At 38.3% G+C, this 20111-nt stretch overlaps 1 protein-coding gene across 1 annotated transcript; it reads left to right on the top strand.

Moving 5' to 3' along the window:
• The first annotated feature begins 15 nt into the window (after window positions 1–15).
• Window positions 16–2499, top strand: LOC142841599 (dynein axonemal light chain 1-like). Its single transcript, XM_075958522.1, has 3 exons — window positions 16–126; window positions 1820–2037; window positions 2078–2499. Exons 1-3 carry the CDS (start codon window positions 16–18, stop codon window positions 2496–2498), a joined length of 750 nt encoding a protein of 249 aa, XP_075814637.1. The 3' UTR covers window position 2499.
• Window positions 2500–20111: the final 17612 nt, after the last annotated feature.

The following is a 20111-nucleotide window of genomic DNA, read 5'->3' as shown; positions in this document are numbered from 1 at the left end:
AGCTAACAAGCAGTAATGGATATAGAGAGTGTTAACAGGAAGAAAATTTGGCCTGCCAGGGAGTTTGTGGAGTCCATAGGGAATGGAGGAAGAGAGAGAACTGAGGAATTTGTAGGCATTGCTACAGTAAGGCTATAGAGGAAATGAGCAAAGATAGCCTACCCGATTCTTTTTTTTTTTTAATTGATTTTTATTGAGCTCTACATTTCCTACCAGCTTCTTTAGCTGGTGTGGCCAGAAGGCTTTCAAGAAGAGAGTAGCTTGGGTTTGGGTGGCTGAGACTGAGGGTTGGGGTGAGAAAGGGAGGTTGTGGGCAAATATCTACTTAGTTCTCTGGGAATCGGAACACAGAGATAAGAAAGGTGACAGCAGTTCTGCTACAAATCTGGGGAGACTAAGGCTTTGGAATTGGAGAATGGGAAGGACAATGAAGATTACCCCATCTATCTCCCTGACTGTTCTGGCCAGTGCTTTTCCAGGGTGTTGGTGGGTGAGACAAAGAAATGGAGCTAGGAAGGAAGGCTGTAGGAGAGGATCTGTTTAGTTTCCGGGGAATAGGGGCAGAGAGAAAGGAGAAGGCAATCTAATACCAAGCTGGAGGATAAGCGTGTTCCTAATTTTAATGTTACTGTTTTTCAAATGTTTCATTGAGCTTTGTTTTTGCTTTTTTCAACACTGTAAAGAATATTGGTCTGGAGTTTTTGTGTTGTTGCATCTTTATCTAGTTTTGCTGTTACACTAATACTGGCTTCATAAAAAATATTTTGGAGAGTTTCTCCTCCTTTTCCTACTCCTTCTTTTGAAGTAAATTATTTAAAATACTTTAAGAAGTATTGGTTGTAGATCTTTGAAGCTTGGTAGAATTTCATTGTGAATTCATCTGGGTCTAGCCTCTTGCCAGTCGAAATGATTTTCAATATTGTTTCATACTCTGATTTTTACAGGCCTGTTTAGGTTGTTTATCTCTTGATTTTAATTTTGGTCATTTGAATGAATCCAGAAATTCATCCATTTCTTTTAGTTTCTAATTTAGTGAGTACAGGTTTTGAAAGTATTTTTAATAATACTTTTTACTTTCTTTGGTGCCTGTTTTAATGTTTCCTGGTTCATTCCTGATTTTGTTTATTCAAGTCATCTTCTTTCTTTTGTTTAGTTAAGCCAAGAGGCCATAGATCCTGTTTATCTTCTCAAAGAATCATCTCTTAGATCCATTGATTCTTTGTATTATTTTCTATGTTTCTATTTAGTAAAATTCTTCTCTGATTTTTTTTTGCCATGTATTGGAGTTCGGTTTGATTTGCTCTTGTTTTTCCAAATTCTTGACGTGTATCATTAAGTCATTTTTGAGCAGTTCCTGATTTTGAATGTAAACACTTAGAACTGTAATTTTGCCTTATACAACAGTTTTCATTGTTTCACAGAGGTTTTGTTTTATTATGTTTTCATTTTCACTTAGTTATAGGAATTTTATTATTTAGCTTTTTATTTTGAAACCACCATATTCCCTAACTACATTCTCAACATTTGTCCTTATACCAAGAGATAAGTATAGTACTCACTCTTAATCAAGGAAACTTCTCAATAACAGATGAATATCATTACAGATAAACACAACCCATCCAAATGCAGTTTTGGAGCCCAGACTAAAGGGGTGCATCCACAAAACTGTCCCACACCTAAGGCTCAGGGAACATTGTGGAAACGTGGGGTAGAAAGATTGTAGAAACCAGAGATGGTGTCCTCAAGGGATGTCAAAAATCTTACTCATAAAAATCTCAATAGCAGAGTGGCAGTAGCAACCGCCGGAATGCATTGACAGAGCAGTGATAATGGGCATCCTTGGCGTGTTTGGGAGCCTAGAGAAGAGTATTTTAATGTTACTGCCCAGGCAAAAGCAACAACAATTAAAGAAGCTCTGTCCAGATGGGAAGAAAAGACCGGTCAGAGGCCGTCTGAGGCCAGAGAGATAAAACTGTATGCCCAGATCCCCCCGATAGAGAAGATGGATGCGTCTCTGTCCACACTTGCCAATTGCGAATTAAAAATGAATAATTCCTCTTCAACTCAAATCATGAGGGAAGCTTTCCCTGTCTACAAACTGCATTGAAAAAATTGCCAACCTGAACGGCTTAAAAAACTTGAGGATTTTGTCCTTAGGAAGAAACAACATAAAGAACCTCAATGGACTGGAAGCAGTAGGAGACACGTTAGAAGAACTGTGGATCTCCTACAATTTCATTGAGAAGCTGAAAAGGATCCATGTGATGAAGAAACTGAAGATTCTCTACATGTCTAATAACCTGGTAAAAGACTGGGCTGAATTCGTGAAACTGGCAGAACTGCCATGCCTGGAAGACCTGGTGTTCGTAGGCAATCCGCTAGAGAAGAAGCATTCTGCAGAGGGCAACTGGATCGATGAAGCAAACAAGAGGGTGCCGAAGCTGAAAAAGCTGGATGGTATTCCGGTAATTAAACAGGAAGAGGAAGATGAAAACTAAGGTCGTACTTTACACTTTGTGTTAATTTATTTAAACGTTATGAGAAGAATAAAAAAAAATCTCAATAGCATAAATACCTAAACATGAGTTGAACAATGACAAGAGCAATAGACATGTAAAAGAGGGTAGAGGAAAAACTTCTGAGGCCTCAACCTTACAAAAAGAACTAGAAGCAAGCAAGAAATGCTGAGATTGGGAGAAATAGTTTTCCTTAGGGAAGAACATGCTAATCATTTATCCAATACCAACTGGTCAGCCCTGAAAACATATATACAAGTAATGTTATACAGACTGAGCACATGAATACGCTCTTTCACACACACACAGTAACAAATTAATTTAAAAAGAGTACCATAAATTTAACAGAGAGCAAGGAATGTATGGAAGGGCCTAGAGAAAGGAAAGAGAAGGGAGAAATATAATTATTACATAATCTCAAAAATAAGATTAAAAAGAAATAAATATGTACATGAGTATTTTCTGTAAAATACAAATAGAGTAAATATTATTAACTGTAATTCTTGTTTCTACCTGTTTTATGTGCAATTTTACAATGTTAATGTTAAAACCTTCCTTTTTATTTTTTTCTTTCCATATTTTTTGATAAAAATTTACCATTCATTTTACATACTAACCCCAGTTCTTCCTCGCCCTTTTTTTCAGCTCCCTTATCTCCCCCCTTCCCATCCCCCATCCACTCCTCAGAGGGGGTAAGGCCTTCTCTGGGGAGTCAACAAGGTCCTGCATACCAACTTGAGGCAGGACCAAGCCCCTCCCCCATATCAAGGCTCAGCAAAGTATCCCACCATAGAAAATGTGCTCCAAAAAACCAGTTCATGCACTTGGGATAGGTTCAGAGGGTCTAGTTTGGTCCCATGCAGGTTCACTAGCTGTCATTCCATAGCTCCCACTAGCTCGGGTCAGCTGTCTCTGTGTTTTTCTTTTCCCATCATGATCCTGACCCCCATATGTTCATATGATCTCTATTTCCTCTCTTCAGCTGAACTCCAGGAGCTCAGCCCAGTGCTTGGCTGTGGGTCACTGCTTCTTCTTCCATCAGTTACTGGATGTAGGTTTTATGATGGCAATTAGGATAGTTACCAATCTGGTTATAGAGGAAGGCCAGTTCAGGTACCCTTTCTGATAATGCTAGTCTAAGCTGGGGTCATTCTTGAGGATGCCTAAGAATTTCTCTAACAGCAGGTTTCTCCCTAACCCGATAATGGCTCCCTCTATCAAAATATCTCTTTCATTGCTCTCTCCTTCCCGCCCTCCCCCAACTTGGTCTTCTTGATCCCTCGTTTCCATCCACTATCCCCTTCCTTCTATTCTCCCCTCACAGTTTGCCCAGGATCTTATTTTTCCCTTCCTGGGGCCCTCCATATGTGTCCCTCTTAGGGACTCTCTTTTTACTTAGCTTCTCTGGGATTGTGGATTGTATTATAACTGGTTATCCTTTGCTTTATATCTAATATCCACTTATGAGTGAATACACACCATGTTTGTCTTTCTGGGCCTGGGCTACCTCATTTAGGATAAAAACCTTCCTTTTTAATTAGGAAAGGGGAATTAATATAGGATGTCCTTCTGTACACTGTGAATATGTGTTACTTTTATTGGTTGAAGAATAAAGCTGCTTTAAGGTATGGCAGGGCAGAATATAGCTCTGCAGGAAATCAAAGCAGAGATAGATATAGGCAAAGAGAGATGCAAGCAAGCTGCTGGAGCAGCAGAAAGAGTTAACACCACAAAGCCACGTGTGTATAGACAGGTGATTAAAAGTGGGTTAATTTATATGTAAGAGCTAGCCAGTAATGAGCCTGAGCCATCGATCAAGCAATTTTAATTAATATTAAGCTTCTGCATGATTATTTTATAAGCAGGTATGAGGATTGGCGGGTGGGAGAGAAACCAATCCACCAGGACTTAGCAGGACAGAGAAAAGTATCTGGCTACATGTATATTGCTTAGAAGAGTATCAAACTTGGGAAAAATATTCTAAAAGTGTTTAATTTGGAGATATTATGATTTTAGAAGATTAATGTCCATGTTGTCAAAACAAAGGCATGGCAACAGGAACAGCTGACAACTCATATCTTGATCTACAAGTTGGAGGCCGAGAGAGGAAGAGTCAGAATTGTAGGGGTCTTTTGACAGCTCAAAGTCTGTCCCTAGTGACACACCTCCTCTAACAAGACCACACCTCCTAATTCTTCCCAAACAATTCTACCAACTCAGGAGCAAGTATTCAATCTTATAAACATATGGGGCCATTCTCATTCAATTTACCACAATATTAATATGAGATATTGGAGATAAACAAGGAAAAACAAGATTATTCTTTAATAGCATATCCAAGTTAACAAGGGTTTGATTTTTCTGGTTACTTTTCTGTGAACTTGACATATGCTATAATCACCTGAGCAGAGGGAACCTCAATTGAAAAATGCCTCAATCAGCATGGCCTGTAGGCAAAAATATGGGTCATTTCTTGATTAATGACTAATATATGAGAGCTGAGGCTACTATGGACAGTGTAATTCCTGGGCATATGGTCCTGGGTAGTATAAGAAATCAGACTGGCCAGGCAGTGGTAGTGCACGCCTTTAATCCCAACTCTTGGGAGGCAGAGGCAGGTAGATATTTGTTAGTTCAAGGCCAGCATGGTCTACAGAGCAAGTTCCAGGACAGGCTCCAAAGCTACATAGAGAAACTCTGTCTTGAAAAAACAAAACAAAACAAAAAGAAAGCAGACTGAGCAGGCCATCAAGACAGCTGTATTCCTCCAATGTCTCTGCCTCAGTTCCAATCTTCAGACTCCTGCCTTGAGTTCTTACACTGTCTTCTCTTCATGTGTACTATAAATTGTAAGATACTATAAATCATCTTCCCTCCAACTTTCTTTTTGTCGTATGTTGTGGAATATTAGTTTAAGACATGTTACATTTGTTTATTCTGTGGGATATTTGTTTAATGATGCAAAGATAGGTTGCATTCTTTTAGGTTGAATATGTTTAACTCTGTAAAACTGTGTTACTTTGCCTGTCTAAAACATTTAATTGGTCTAATAAAGAATTGAATGTCCATCAGGTAGGCAAGAGAGAGAACTAGGTGGGGGCTGCCAGGCAGAGAGAATAAACAGAAGAATAAGAAGAGGGAGAGGAGTGAGGAAAGGAGAAGAGGAGGACAGTAGGGGCAACCCAGCCAGCCACCTAGCCAGCCACAGAGTAAGAAGGAAAAAAGATATATTAAATAGAAAGGTAAAAAGCCCAGAGGCAAAATGTAGTTAAAGTGAAATAGGATCAGCTGTGTTAGAAAAGCTGGCTAGAAACAAACCAAGCTAAGACCAGGCATTCATAAATAAGAATAAGTCTGTGTTATTTGTCATCTGGGTGGTGGGCCCCCAAAGAGGAAAAGAAGCAAAATCAAAAAACAACTACAGTCATGACTTTTATCATAGCAACAGAAAGAAAACGAAGTGTGTATCCAACCTCAAATACACTCAGCAATGAGTTTCTTATAAAATCGTAGTTAATTTTACTACCGTAGGCTGGACCTGTACTGAGGATGAACAACAGAATCATCTGGGAAGGAGAACATTAAAATGATCCCAAAGCTCATTGTAAAACCTACAATTACTTTGGTTTTTGGGGGTCAATACCAATATTGATATTTGTTAATCCCAGATAATTAAAACTATCATCCCAGATTATGTAAAATATGAATTGCTATTCTCCCCTCTTTGTACTAAAGTTTTTTCTCAACGCAGTCTGTTCCATAGGAGTACTACTTATTCTAAATTTTCATTCTACTTCATTGAAATTTATCTTAAGAATAACTCTACTCGTAAGTCTAAGTTTGGAACATGAAGCTATACCAATTAATTGTCTTATGGTAATCGTTCAGAGGTGTGCCGATTGTCACTCTGCCTTTTACCCGGTTTTATTTCCTTATTCGTTCCCTCAACTCCATCCAGTCATCTTCCTTTTCTCCCCATCTTATTGACTGATTCCTGTATTTAAAATCACTATTTGTCACTTTGTGACTTGGAAACATCTACCGAGGGAAAGTTAATCATTTTCTGAGGCATCTCATTTGCTATTTGAAAGGCTTATAATTTAAGCTTTTAACCTATTTAAAAAAATAGAAAGAAAAAATAAACCTTTGTTGTGTTTAGTCGAAATCTCTATCCTTATGCCTTCTAACAAGGAATTCTTGATCTTTTACAGCCACACATATTCTTCATACTCCTCATTAGTAATAAATTTTCTGAATATAGACTTAGGTAACGTTTACCCTTTTTGTATCTTTTCCAGGTTTGATAGCCCTATGTCTTTGTTAGACTTGGGATCCAGGCAGCTCATAGCACTCAAATTCTTCTTTTATAAGAGCGGTCAACTTTGTAATAGTCTGTCTCTAAATATAGGAAAAGGTCAGCATAGCACCATGTCTTGTGAGGCTGAACTGCCAAAATAAATACCTTGATCATTGATCCACCTGCATGATCTCCAATACTCCATGGATGCAGTTCCTATGACACTTACTTTGCTGTTGCTCTAACTGTTGTTGCCATTTCCAGGTCCCGTACTTATTATCTTCCTATCAATTAACTCTACTCCAGATAAATCCACACCTACAGAATAATGGTTATTTTGTATGCCATACCTCTGAATATAACAACCTGGGAAGTATGTGAAAAGGTGTACAAGATCGTGATTATAAAGTTTATACATTGTCTGTACTTTTGTTCATATGTGTAGGTACAGATGCATGTGTGTATGTAGAGAGAGATAAGAGGTCAGTCTAGGGTGGTGTCATTTTCAGGTGCTGTCACCTTGATTTTTTTTCAGATGTCTTCTCTCACTGTCTTGGAACTTGACATACCAAATGGGGGTGACTGTCCAGCCAGTCATCTTTCTTTCTCTGCCTCCTTGGGACTGAAATTACAGATGCACACTACCAACAATTTTTTATGTGGGTACTGAGGACCAAACTCGGGACTCATGTTTGTATAGAGATTCCTTCACCTACTCAACTATCTCCTTATCTCCTATACATTCCCTTCTATGTTTCCATCTCTTTACTATATATTACATATCTGTTAGTTTTTGTCTTCTTCAATCGTGGACTTTCACTATAACCTATTCCTCAATGACTTTCTTACTTCTAATAACAATTATTTTTGAAATTTTGTATGTCGTGTCCAAAAACCAAATCTTCCAAATTTAAATTGAATCAGTTCCCAGAATCCATTTTCTTGACCTCAGTAACACATTAACCCAAATTTCTTATATCATTCTGAGTTTTGCTTTGCTGTTTTCTTTATCATTTTTTTGTCCAAGTGGTCACCTACATCAAAGGTATGGCCATTTTTGCTGTCTTGGGGATTAACTTTTCAATCTTGGCTTAATTTAGACATTAGTCTGTCTACTACTATCCTATGATTGATCCTGCATTTGCCTCCTGTAGGAACTTGCATAAGCAAGTGATACTCCACTGCTACATCTACACTTTCATTCCGCTAAAGCTGATATAGAAGGTTTACTCAGCATGTGACAGGTCACTTCTCTGACTCTCAGGAAATACTGATTATGAATGCCAGACAACCTAATAATGAGAAGCACGATGATATTCTTTACTACCACTTAGTCCACGATCCCTTCCACTGATAGATGGAGATGTGGCTTAGATTTCCTGGATGCTGTCTAACTGACAAGTTTACAACTATACAGCAAAGTCCAAAATATGGGGCTCAGAAAAACACTTCCTAAAAATTAAATGTGGCACTGGGACAGTAATCCCACCAACTGGGAGCTAGAGGCAGGGAGATCACAAACGGAAGGCCATTCTAGGGCACACAGTTATTTTGAGGCGGCCTGGACTACATACTGAGTCCTTGCCCTGAAACAGAGTAGGCTATTAGAATGGATTCAACTCAGACCTTGTCATGGAGGTCTGGAAATGACACATCTAATTTGAAGTAGCCTGGGGCAGAAAACAAAATTAAATCACACTTTGCAAGGAACACTCCTGTAGCTTGCCGAGTGAAGTTTCACAGAGAGAGACCACTCTGAGCTAATGGTGTCAAAAGTTCAGAACTAAAGACCCCAAGCAGCACATGTTTATTGTTAGTTCTGAGAAAAATTGAGCTGTAAGAAATCAGACACTTTCAATAAAATTAAGCCAGAAGATAGGGATTATTATTTCCTCTCTGTTCTAGACCTTGAGAGACTTAAATTCTAGTCTTAGGTCTGCTCTTAGCCCCTGATGCGAGCATGGGTAATGGCAGTGTCTACTCTCAGTGTCAGTTCCCATGGCCAGGGAGACTCCAGCCCTGCCACCGATTGTATGCATCTCTTCCTGGATATTGCAACCCTAAATTTGGCCCAAGAGCAGTGCAGATACTGGCTTGTAATATATCATATTGTCATCAAAAAGAAAACATGTTTCATCATGGCAGATGCAATTCCTTGCTTCACAAGACTGGGTTTGTATAAGTAGGGAACAAATGTACCTATCTCCATGATATATATATATGAACTGGTGAAATTTTAGAAGCTTATAGTGACTCTGAAAAGGAACTTTGTTATTTATCTAAGGAAACATCAACTGCATTTCTTTGGAATTTTCATAAAAATTGAATATGTATGTATGCACAAAACATATACATAAATGGCCATAACAAATTATGTATAGAAATGTAAAATGAAGGAAACTAAAATATTCTTCAACAGATGAATAAATTATGGTATATTAAGTGTCACAAAAGTGATGCTCTCCATCCTGGAAAGAAAGATTTGAGCTAAATGCAGTCTATTCAGTAAGTTTGGTCAGAATCTCAAACTGTGTATCCCAAACGGTCTCAAAATAGTGATATGGCCTAGGCTGGCATTGCATTTGTGATATTTCTGCATTTTCTTCTTGAATGTCAAGATTACAATATTGTTTGTAACACAAAACAATGAAAAATCAGATCTTATAAAGGTTCCCCTATATGAGGTCCTTTATAAGACATTTTCAGAAATCACAATATTTTAGTAGAAAAAAAATCTGCAGTTACCTTGGTTAGAGTTTAGGCTGGTTGTGGTTATAAAGGGGTAGCACAATATAATTTACTATGATGTACCAGCTGTCTATTCTTTTTTTTTTCCGAGACAGGGTTTTTCTGTAGCTTTGGTGCTGTCCTGGAACTAGCTCTTGTAGACCAAGCTGGCCTCAAACTCACAGAGATCTGCCTGCCTCTGCCTCCCAAGCACTGGGATTAAAGGCATACGCCACCACCACCCAGCTTGTCTATTCTTATAGGAATCTATAAATATAATAGAATTCCACATGCACAAAGATTATTTGTATAAACTAGGGTGAATTTTTACTATCATTGTGCTTACAGTAGAGTGCTGGCTTTGCTTGCTGACTGTGAATGTGAAAGGTATACGGAAAATTGGCTGAAGGGTATATGTGATCATTTCTGGAACATAGCTGCTACTTCTTAATAAATCTGAAATCACTTCAAGTTAAAAGATGAAAAGTTAGTAACAGAGTGCTGAGGGAAATGATTCTGGACATTGTGTTTATGAGGCAGGAATGGACAGCCTACAGTTTCCGTATGACCCGTTGGACACAGAATCAGGAATATCTGGGTTCAGATTCCAGCTTTTCTACTTTCCAATTGAATGATTGTGGATGAGTCAGTCACTTGGCTTCTAGGCTCTTTAATTTATTCATTTAAATGGGAATAATACTATTTATTCCCCTAAGCACACAGGAGTTTAAAATGCCTGGATCCTGACGAGTGTAAAGTATTTGTTCCTTTCCTAGAACTTTATGGAGTTTAAAACGAAGCTGTCATTCAGGATTACCAATTCTGTTGGTTGATTCTGGGACTCAAAGCAGAGGAACTCAAGCAAATACTTCAACAGTATTAAAGAAAATGCAGGGAGGCTAGGAGGCAAAGAGGCTAGTGTATAATAAAAGTGCCCTAAGAATGCTTTCTGCCTACAAAGTACCTAGTAGCGCTGCAGAAGTAAGCAGTTCCTCTTGTAGTGGAGTTTAAACATCCCAAGTGGGTTGGCATAAAAAGAAAGGTACCAAAGTGATAGCACATGCTGTTGCAAACAATTTAGCCCTCTGTATTTAATTAATTGACCTTAAGTACTCGATGCCCTGTTGTCATTCATTACAAAGAAATGTGACTATACTATATGTCATAGACTAAAGACTACTTCATATCTAACTACTTTATATGGTGGCCTTACTAAAATAAATCTTCACACAAGGAAACAACTAATGTTCTCAGAAAGTCATAATAGAAAAAGTTCTAGACCTAAACCTTTAAAAAAAAATTTGAGGGCCACTGATCAAGTCCCTAATGCTCTTCGTGCCTCAGTTCTCTCACAGTGTTTATACTATAGCACAATATGACTTGGGCAATTGATTTTTCTTTGTTTGGAAACTTAAAAGACCTTTTAGGAGGGATAACCCTGGACAGAAAGATTGACAAATGAGCAAATGCAGTAATGTTGAGAACGTGTGCTTATTCATTTTTGCATTTCCACATTGATCAGTCTCTTTTGACTCTCAGTGAGTTTTCCAATGATTTATTTTCTTCTCATCACCAACTTTCTAGTAAACCAGGGAAGGCCTTGTTAGCTCATCAAGTATGAATGGGACCAGCAGACTGTATAAAAGGGAGATGAGACATGCTCCAGGGAAGTTATTGTAGTCATGCAAAGGAACTTTGTCAACCCATACTCTTCATATAAAATCTATGGATTTAAAGTCAGCACAGTGAGTGAAATCTGGTAAAATACTTGTTGTTGTTCCTGTATGCACTTTTTATTTCAAGTGAATGCAATATAAGTCTGAGAGAGTCAAGGAATACGAAGAGACGGAAGTACAAGAATAAGGAAGACCCCGATTCTGATCTCTATGATCTATAGCTTTATTAATAGAGATAGCATACAAAATATGACCAATATAAGCCACAAGTAATGAATAGAGGCTCGTGTGGTTTGACACGCCTCTTGAGATAGGTAACAGAAGAGTACTCTCCAATTACATACTTAACCCAGTGTCTAGGACGGTTTCATTGCAGTTATTGAAGTGATCCAAGCAATAAGTCACCCATGAAATCTGTGATGTTCAATTAATACTTTTCTTCACAGGTAAGAAAAAGAACTCAATTTGCAGTTATACGCGGTGACCGGATGAAGCCTGGGTAAGCAATAAAAGATCCTCTATTTTCTAGAGACTTGATTATTTTGTATGTGACATGTCCTCATTCTAACACTGATTCTTAGAATCCAGAGTTTTCCATTGTCTACTCGTTTTTAATATAGCAATTTTTACTTAAATGTGAGAGCAAAAATTAATAAATGGAACCTGTGGAAACTGAGAAGCTTCTGTAAAACAAAGGACGTCATCAACAAGACAAAATGGGAGCCTACAAAATGGGAAAAGATCTTCACCAACCCCCACATCAGACAGAGGACTGATATCAAAAATGTACAAAAAACTCAAGAAAATGGTCATCAAAAGAACAAATAATCTAACCTGGCAGTGGTGGCACACACTTTTAATCCCAGCACTCAAGAGGCAGAGGCAGGCGGATCTCTGTGAGTTCAAGGCCAGCCTGGTCTACAAGAGCTAGTTCTTGGACAGGCCAAAACAAAACAAGTAATCCAATAAAAATTGGGGTACAGACTTAAACAGAGAACTCTGACAGAAGATTCTAAAATGGCTGAAAGACATTTAAGGAAATGCTTAACATCCTTAGCCATCAGAAAAATGCAAATCAAAACAACTCTGAGATTCCATTTTACACCTGTCAGAATGGCCAAGATAAAAAACACTGAGGACTGTCTATGCTGGAGAGGATGTGAGGTAAAGGCAACACTCCTGCATTGCTGGTGGGAGTGCAAACTGGTACAGCCCCCCTGGAAATCAGTATGACAATTTCTCAGAAAATCAGAAAACAACTTTCCTTAAGACCCAGTAACACCACTTTTGGGTACATATCCAAAGGATTCTCGATCATACCACAAGCACATGTGCTCAACTATGTTCATAGCAACATTATCTGTCATAGCCAAAACCTGGAAACAACCTAAATGTCCCTTGACCAAAAAATGGATAAAGAGGACGTGGCACATTTACACAATGGAGTACTACACAGCAGAAAAAAATAATGACATCTTGAAATTTTCAGGCAAGTGGATGGTTCTAAAAAAACATATTGACTGAAGTAACCCAGAACCAAAAAGGAAAATATAATATATACTCACTCATAAGTGTCTTTTAGACATAAAGAAAAAAACCCCAAATCCGAATTTACAATCCTAGAGAACCTAGACAACAAAAAGGACCCTAAGAGAGACATACATGGATCTAATCTACATGGGTAATAGAAAAAAGACAAGATCTCCTGAGTAAATTGGAAGTGTGGGGATCATGGGAGAGGGTAGAAAAGGAGGGGAGAAGAGAGGAGAGCACAGAAAAGTATATAGCTCAATAAAAACAATAAAAAACAAGAAAAATAAAATAAATGAGAGCTAAAAAAATACAATGAATTTTTTTCTTCCCTGTCACTTCCATTTTACTACTCCCATGTCCACTCACCTCCCCAAATGTATATCTTTCTCTTCTTTAACCATTATTGTCAAATGTAGATATAAATGAATCCACATATATCTATATAGCCTATTGGGTTGGTTCAGCGTTTCTAGAATATGTATGTTTCTAGAATTGTTCATTTGGGTATTGGAAAACCAATCAAGGGGCTCATCCATAACAAAGATAAATTCTGTTTTTAGGAGCTAATGCTTCTATCTCTTCACACAGGCATAGGGGCTCCATGAAACTTCTTCCATCTACACTGGATGCCAATTGTGTGGAATGGTTCAAGTCTTGTTTAGGGGACCATGTTGTTGAGATGTTGTGGATATACTTTTATCATCTTTTGCCCACCAAGTAAGAACAATTGAGCTATTCCTATTTTTCAGTTTATGGCAAGATTTCTGATGCTAGAATTTATCACATCATTCTCCAAGTGTTTTAAAATCATTGGAAAATAATTTCTGAACTCAAAAGTTCAAGTATTTATGATAAGGGCATGCGAACCCGATAGGGATGGTTCAAGAATCCAGAGAAAGCCATGTAGTAAATACATGTGTTAAAATACTTTATTGTTAAGCAGTGTTTGCTGATATTTAAGCATTTGCATGTGTCAGATCTTTCATATGAGGGCAGAAACACAGAAATTACTATGCTTATTTTACTGCTGTGGAACCAAGGCTCAGTGACGCTTGGTGACATTTCTCAATTTTTACAAGATGAAAGGAGCTGAAAGGAAACCAAAACTCCTGGTCTCATGGCGGCAGTGACTAATGTTCTTTTCATTAAACAAAGAAACATCAAGATCAGCTGTGTGAAAGAGGGAGGGGGAGTGTTTCCAATTTGAATAAATTTGGTAAACATTGCCTTTTCAAAATGCAGAAATATAAAACAATAATAATTTGCTTAAATCTCCATTTATCAGCTAAAGGAAGATGATGGGCAGATGGCTGTTTGGTGATCTCTTGTGAGAAGAATATGAATTATGTCTTTAAAGATATTTGGAATAATATGCTTTCAATGAGAGAAGCTCCCAGCCAAGCACACTGCCTTCTCCAGACAGCATTTTTGGATGCTTCCTGAATCTATAACTACTGTTTTTCAGCCTAATTTCCCTCACTTGTCTTGGTGGACAGTGTCTTACCTCCAATGTGAAAGACCAGTGTCACCAGCAGGGATTGAATCTTACCAGCATACACAATCAGCCTATACAGACAGCGTGGCTTGTTTATCTCCTCAAACTTTCAGCCCTTGCCTGTATGTCAGTTGGCTGAACTAGGGAGAAACGTGCTGTAGCATTACAGAAGCTAGTCAGGAGGGATTTTAGGAGACTGCATTAAAAATAAATAACAATAAATGTGGATAAAAGATAAGATAAACGAAGCAAAAATAAACAAGTGACTACGTGAATAGATACATGACACATTCATACACTGGAACTTCACTTTCCTTGTCAATGAAATGGGTCTAAATCCATGTAGCTGCAAGATTCTGGTTCTCATTAGATGATGCAAGGCAAAGAGGGTACCTAAAATGTTATTTATATAAGTTGGTGTTGGGGAGATGGCTCAGTCGTCAAAGTATTTGCTGCATAAGCATGAGGAACTGAGTTTGATCCTCAAAGTCCACATAAAAGTCCAGTGTTGTGATGTATACCTTAATCCAAGTGCTGGAAAGGCAGATATCTGGGGCTTGTCCGGTAGTCTAACCACTAAGCTCCATGTTCAGAGTAAAAGTTTTTATGTTAGTAAGAGATGGTTAATAGAATCCTTTTCTTTCTTTGAAGATGAGAAGAACTCTGATAGTACCTTTTACTTGCTTTTTTGCTTTTTATTTTCATCCTAATGCTGGCCTTTTATTTCCTGTTTCTTAAACACTTCAAATTTGTTCTCAAGTCAGGGCCTCTTCAGTTGTTTTTCCTGCTACCGGGATACCAACCACTTACCTTTTATTTTTGCTTGATTGAATCCTAATTTTTTCTACGTATCAGTCCTCATATTGCCTTCCCAGAGTGGCGTAACTCATCAAGTCCAATGAGTCACATACACCTCAGCCACTTTCTTTATATGACTCATATTTTCTTCATAGCATTTTCTATAAAAATATTTAGTTTACTTGTTCACTAACCTGTTGTTAATTTCCCCCATGGGAATGAAAAGTCCATAATGATAGTGATTTTGTCCATCTTGTTCAATACAAAAATGTTTGAATATTGTTTATAAGAAACAGTTTAATGGAAAGTTTGGCAAGTAGAGTATGGTTCATTGCTAAGCTGGAAGGAGGCAAATTGCTAAATGCTACGGTCTTATCCTTGTGTGCTTGTACTTTTGCCTTCCTATGTCTTCTAGTCAAAATTGCTGTGTTTGTAAGGTACATCTAAGAATTGCCTTCCCCATCTCTGGCACGTTTAGAAATTGAAAGAAGAAAAGATTTGATGCATTTTTGAATGTGTATATACTGCCCTAGGTAGCATTAACTTACTTTATAGCCTAGGATTATATGAGAAAGGAATTTCAGTTGAGGGATTGCCCAGATCATATTGCTCTATGGGCATTTCTATGAGGAATTGTTTTGTTAATTTCGTGTAGGAGAGCCTGCCCACCATGAGTAGCACTATTCTCTGGGAAGGTGGTCATTGACTATATAACAAACCTAGCTGAGCATGAGCCTAGGAGTAAGCCAGCAAGCAGCATTCTTCTGATAGCTTTTGTTCTGAGTACCTGCTGTCAAGGATGAGCTGTGTAACCTGTAAACTGAAGTACAATCTTTCCTTCTCTAAGAAGGCCAGACAGGGCTACATAACCACCCTAGACTAATTTTGATTACCCTCAGGTTAGACAAAGCACCATTCAGAAGTCACTGTTCACAACTCTCAACTGTGAAAAGACAAAGTTAATAAGACACCGTTGTCGGAACCAAAAGAGATGGGAGGATTCTTTAGATGGCTCTCAGGAACTTCCAGACTTTGAGATTCTGAAATTAGTGAGACAAATAAAAGCCATAACTCACATTCTCATTTAAGATATATTTACTAGTAGTCTCGTGTATGCCAAACAAAGATCACACAAGACCAACCAGCTTGTTTCAGGCAGGAAGAAGTGATAGGAAACAATGAAACAGAACCCATAGTCACAAGCACAGTAAATGAGGAGATTTGAATGCAGGGAAAAGTGTTGGAGCAGACAGTACTTGGGGTCTTAGGTTCTAGTGATGACTCATCCTTCTATATATTGGCTTTAGTGTCCCTTTATGTAAGAAGGTGGTCTTTTGTCCTTTATGTGACCCATTGCTTTTTAATTTTATCATTTAAATGTTATGTGAATACAAGCACAATCACCTGAATAAAAATTTTCTGACTTTTAGTTTTCTGGCAATGAATAATTGAAGGGGAGGAATAGTGCATGAAATTGGCTGGGGCCTCAGCTTCCTTAGCGATAGATACTTGAAGGTGGGAGACTTGAATCACAGTGGGATTCTTAACAATGTATTAAGGGCTTCTCCAAAGCCCTATTAAAAAGCTCTGCACTCTTTCCTGACACCCCCCCCCCACACACAGACACACACAGACATACACACACACACACACACACGCATTAGAGTCACTGACTATTTAAAACCTGTATAGAAGCTTTGGACTAAGTTTCAAACCCTTAAATTTGAGATGGTGTAGCATCTGGACAGAACATTCTAGCCAGCGACCTTCCCCTGGCCTGTTCTGGCACAGTGCTTACAGTGAGAACTACTTACGCGAACAAAGAGCCTGAAGGAAGTGTACTCGTCCTGTCTCCACACCTTTTATAAGATCAGATCGCTTTGCCCTTTTCCTTTCCTGCCTTTCTTTCTGTCGTCACCGAAATATCTCTGAGAAGAAAGCCCAGGAAAACCTATGTCTTTTCCAAATAGACACTTGATGCTGCCTACATTGATTTCTGTCCACTTCATTTTTTTTTTCTGTCTCGGGTATTAGAGATATTTTTTCTTTCTTTATGTTTTTTATGTTACAAGGAGCTGTCTTCCTAATAATTATGAACAGATGAGACTCCAAATAAATATGAAGAGAGTCTTGAAATGCCTAAAGTATTGCATGAGGAAGCGATTAAACTGATTATGTGTGGACCCAGGGAGACAAAGTAGGGTCATAGGCCGGAAATCTCTGTAAAGGTCTTGGCTTAGTGGAGCTCTAAACCATCTCAAGTTTCACTAGAAAAATAGATATAGGGTGCTAGTTTGTTGTTCTATGGCGAGTGAAAGCTGAGTCTGGATGACATTTTGAAAAAGCAATGCCTTTCCTAGGTTCTGTGATGTTATAACTAATAATTACGGGAATCTTTAACTCAGGAATCCTCTTTTAGCTGTCTGATTGAGTTCATATCATCTTCAACAGTTGCTAGCAGAAAAACCAGCATCGTCATTTAAAATGATATCACAATAGGCTTTTCCTTTGACTATTCACCTCTTCCTGTCAATGATTCTTCCATTGGACATTTTTTTAAGCCTGTCAGATTTGCTAGGGCTGAATATGCTCCTAACCACATTGACCAAAACTTCATTTAGCTTTCTGTGATCTGTTGGACAGAATAGTATTTGGCTATACTTTTTGATTATCAAACTTGGAGATAATAGGTTTTGTTGCAAAGACAGTCTTTGTACTTGAAAATTAGGTATGAATCATCAAGGACTGTTTTTGAGAAGAGCAAAGAGAATGAAATCCAGCACAAAGGAGGAAATACGGGATCAAATCAGGATCTGGCTCTGAATTTCTCCATGAGAGCAGGTGAAGCAGCAAAGGGTGCTAACTACCCCAGGAAGAGTTTCTGGCCATGATAATGCAGGCTTGTGAGCCCTAAACAAAATCCAAAGAGGTGGTTGGTTTTGTGATTTTACTAGTTTTCAGCATCTCCCCATAGAAGAGGGACCAATTCAGTGGGAAATCAGTTTTGGGAAATGTTTGAAGTTAGGAAGGGATAGACCATCACAGGTTAGCATGGCCACAGCTAATGGGAGGCAGATATTAGGTAAAGACATTTGGATGAAGGGAAGTTAAGTTTTCAACAGGATAACTCAAACAGAGAAAGACAGGGGGGAAAACACAGCAAGGAGAAAGGGGAGCGCCAAGGAATTATTTGCATCAGAATTTGCCCCTTTGTCCATGAACTTCTTGTCTTAGAAAGATCAAGCAGGTGTCAGAATCAATGGCAAACTTGGTAGATCTTCCTGGTTCAATGGCCTTTTAGTTTGAAAGGCGAATGTCACTAAAGATTTCGTGAGTGTTGAAGTCGACCAAAGCAGGTGTCACATTTTTCTTTTCCTTGTCAGTATTCAGGCTAGAAGTGGGGCATAAAATATCCATGAGAAAATTGTTTTCCAATGTGGACTTGGGAAGCAAGGTATTACTGACACCAGTGGTTTAGTAAAAGATGTGTTTTGTTCTTGTTACTGGTGATTTAGTTTGGTTAATCATTTTGTTCATATTTAAGACTCAAAAAAAAAACCAACCCAGAAGCTGTAATCTTAAGAAGAGAGAATGGTCGTTGTGAAGCACAAGTGGTCTATACTGAGACACAGGCGTACAGTTAGACCAACTTCGAGCTGCTTGGCCAGTGATGAGATTACTTGTGGTTAAGCATTGGAATGAATTTCACAGATTCCAAATGAGATAAATCTGGCCTGTATTTTCTATAGATAGGACCAATCAAAGTGTTGTGTGAGAACATTTGGTTTGGATACTATGGCTCAGTGTGAAGACCTGGAGAGAAGGTTGAACACATCTGACAATTGCAGAAATCCTTCTTAACATAAATGTCTAATTTTGTGAAAGAATAGAAAAAAAAGCAATGCAAAGGGAGAACAATGTGCGTCTGCAAGATGCATGCATAACTTGGAAGTAGTACATAAAGAGAAGTGCTTATTCTGGCTCTTACTGTACAAAGCATCCTTCCTTCTTGCTCCAGCCATGCCATATAATGATTTTCTTCAACTTGCAACTACACTGTCTCCATGAAGATACTCATAAAACATTGCAGTAATAGATAAATGCATAGAAACAAGAAAGGCTAAACTTTTGATTCAAAACATTTATTTTTGTTACCTGGAGCAAACCAGAAGCATTTCCTCTCTCTATCTTATACCTAATTTGGGGGCTGAAGTTTAATCTCTCTCCTTTTTCTGCCTGTCTCTGTCCTTTGGGTTATTCAAACTCCAGATCAAGTGCTAGTTTATCTGCAAAGCTTTCTCAGATCACATCTTGTACTATTTGTTCCTTTATCACTGACTGTCTGCACATCTTATGCTTGCCTCAATTAAGTATTTCCTGAGTATGGGTTCCTCTCTTTAGTGCGATGTTCTGCTTCTTAGAAATAGACACTATGATGAACTCTTTTTTAATCCTTTATTCCTTCTTCCATTGATAGACTGGGAACATAAATGGCTTACTGACCCCAGGCATTCCTCTGATTACTGACTGTTGTAATCCCCTTTGCAAAGTCTCAGATAGCTGATGGGTAGATATTGAAGACTTGAGGGCCAAGAAGATACCATATGTACATCAAGACATGAAATGAGGAAAAAGAGATACAGTGGTGGTTTCAAAGAGAAATAAGCCAAATTCACAAAGAAAAGTATTGTACCCTGTTTGGTGGCACATGTTTGTAATCCCAGAACTCAGGAGGCTGAGGCAGAAGAATCAGAAGTTTAAGGTTAGCCTTGCCAACATGGCAAGATGCTGCCTTATTGGGCTGACGAGGGAGGGGGACTTGATTGGGGGAGAGGGAGGAAATGGGAGGCGGAGGCGGGGAAGAGACGGAAATCTTTAATAAATAAATAAATAAATAAATAAATAACAAAAACCCAACAAAACAAAAAGACAAATATTTTATTTATAAATTAGACATAAAAGTGATAAAAGCAAAAAGGGGATTGTGTGGAAAAAGAAGGAAGACAGGTGGGTCCCATGGAGAACAATAACGGATATTAGACAATAGCGGATAAAAATGATTTATACAC

Source organism: Microtus pennsylvanicus, chromosome X (genome assembly GCF_037038515.1).
Source record: "Microtus pennsylvanicus isolate mMicPen1 chromosome X, mMicPen1.hap1, whole genome shotgun sequence".
Classification (NCBI taxonomy): Eukaryota; Metazoa; Chordata; class Mammalia; order Rodentia; family Cricetidae; genus Microtus; species Microtus pennsylvanicus.
This window is presented reverse-complemented; position numbering and strand designations above follow the sequence as displayed.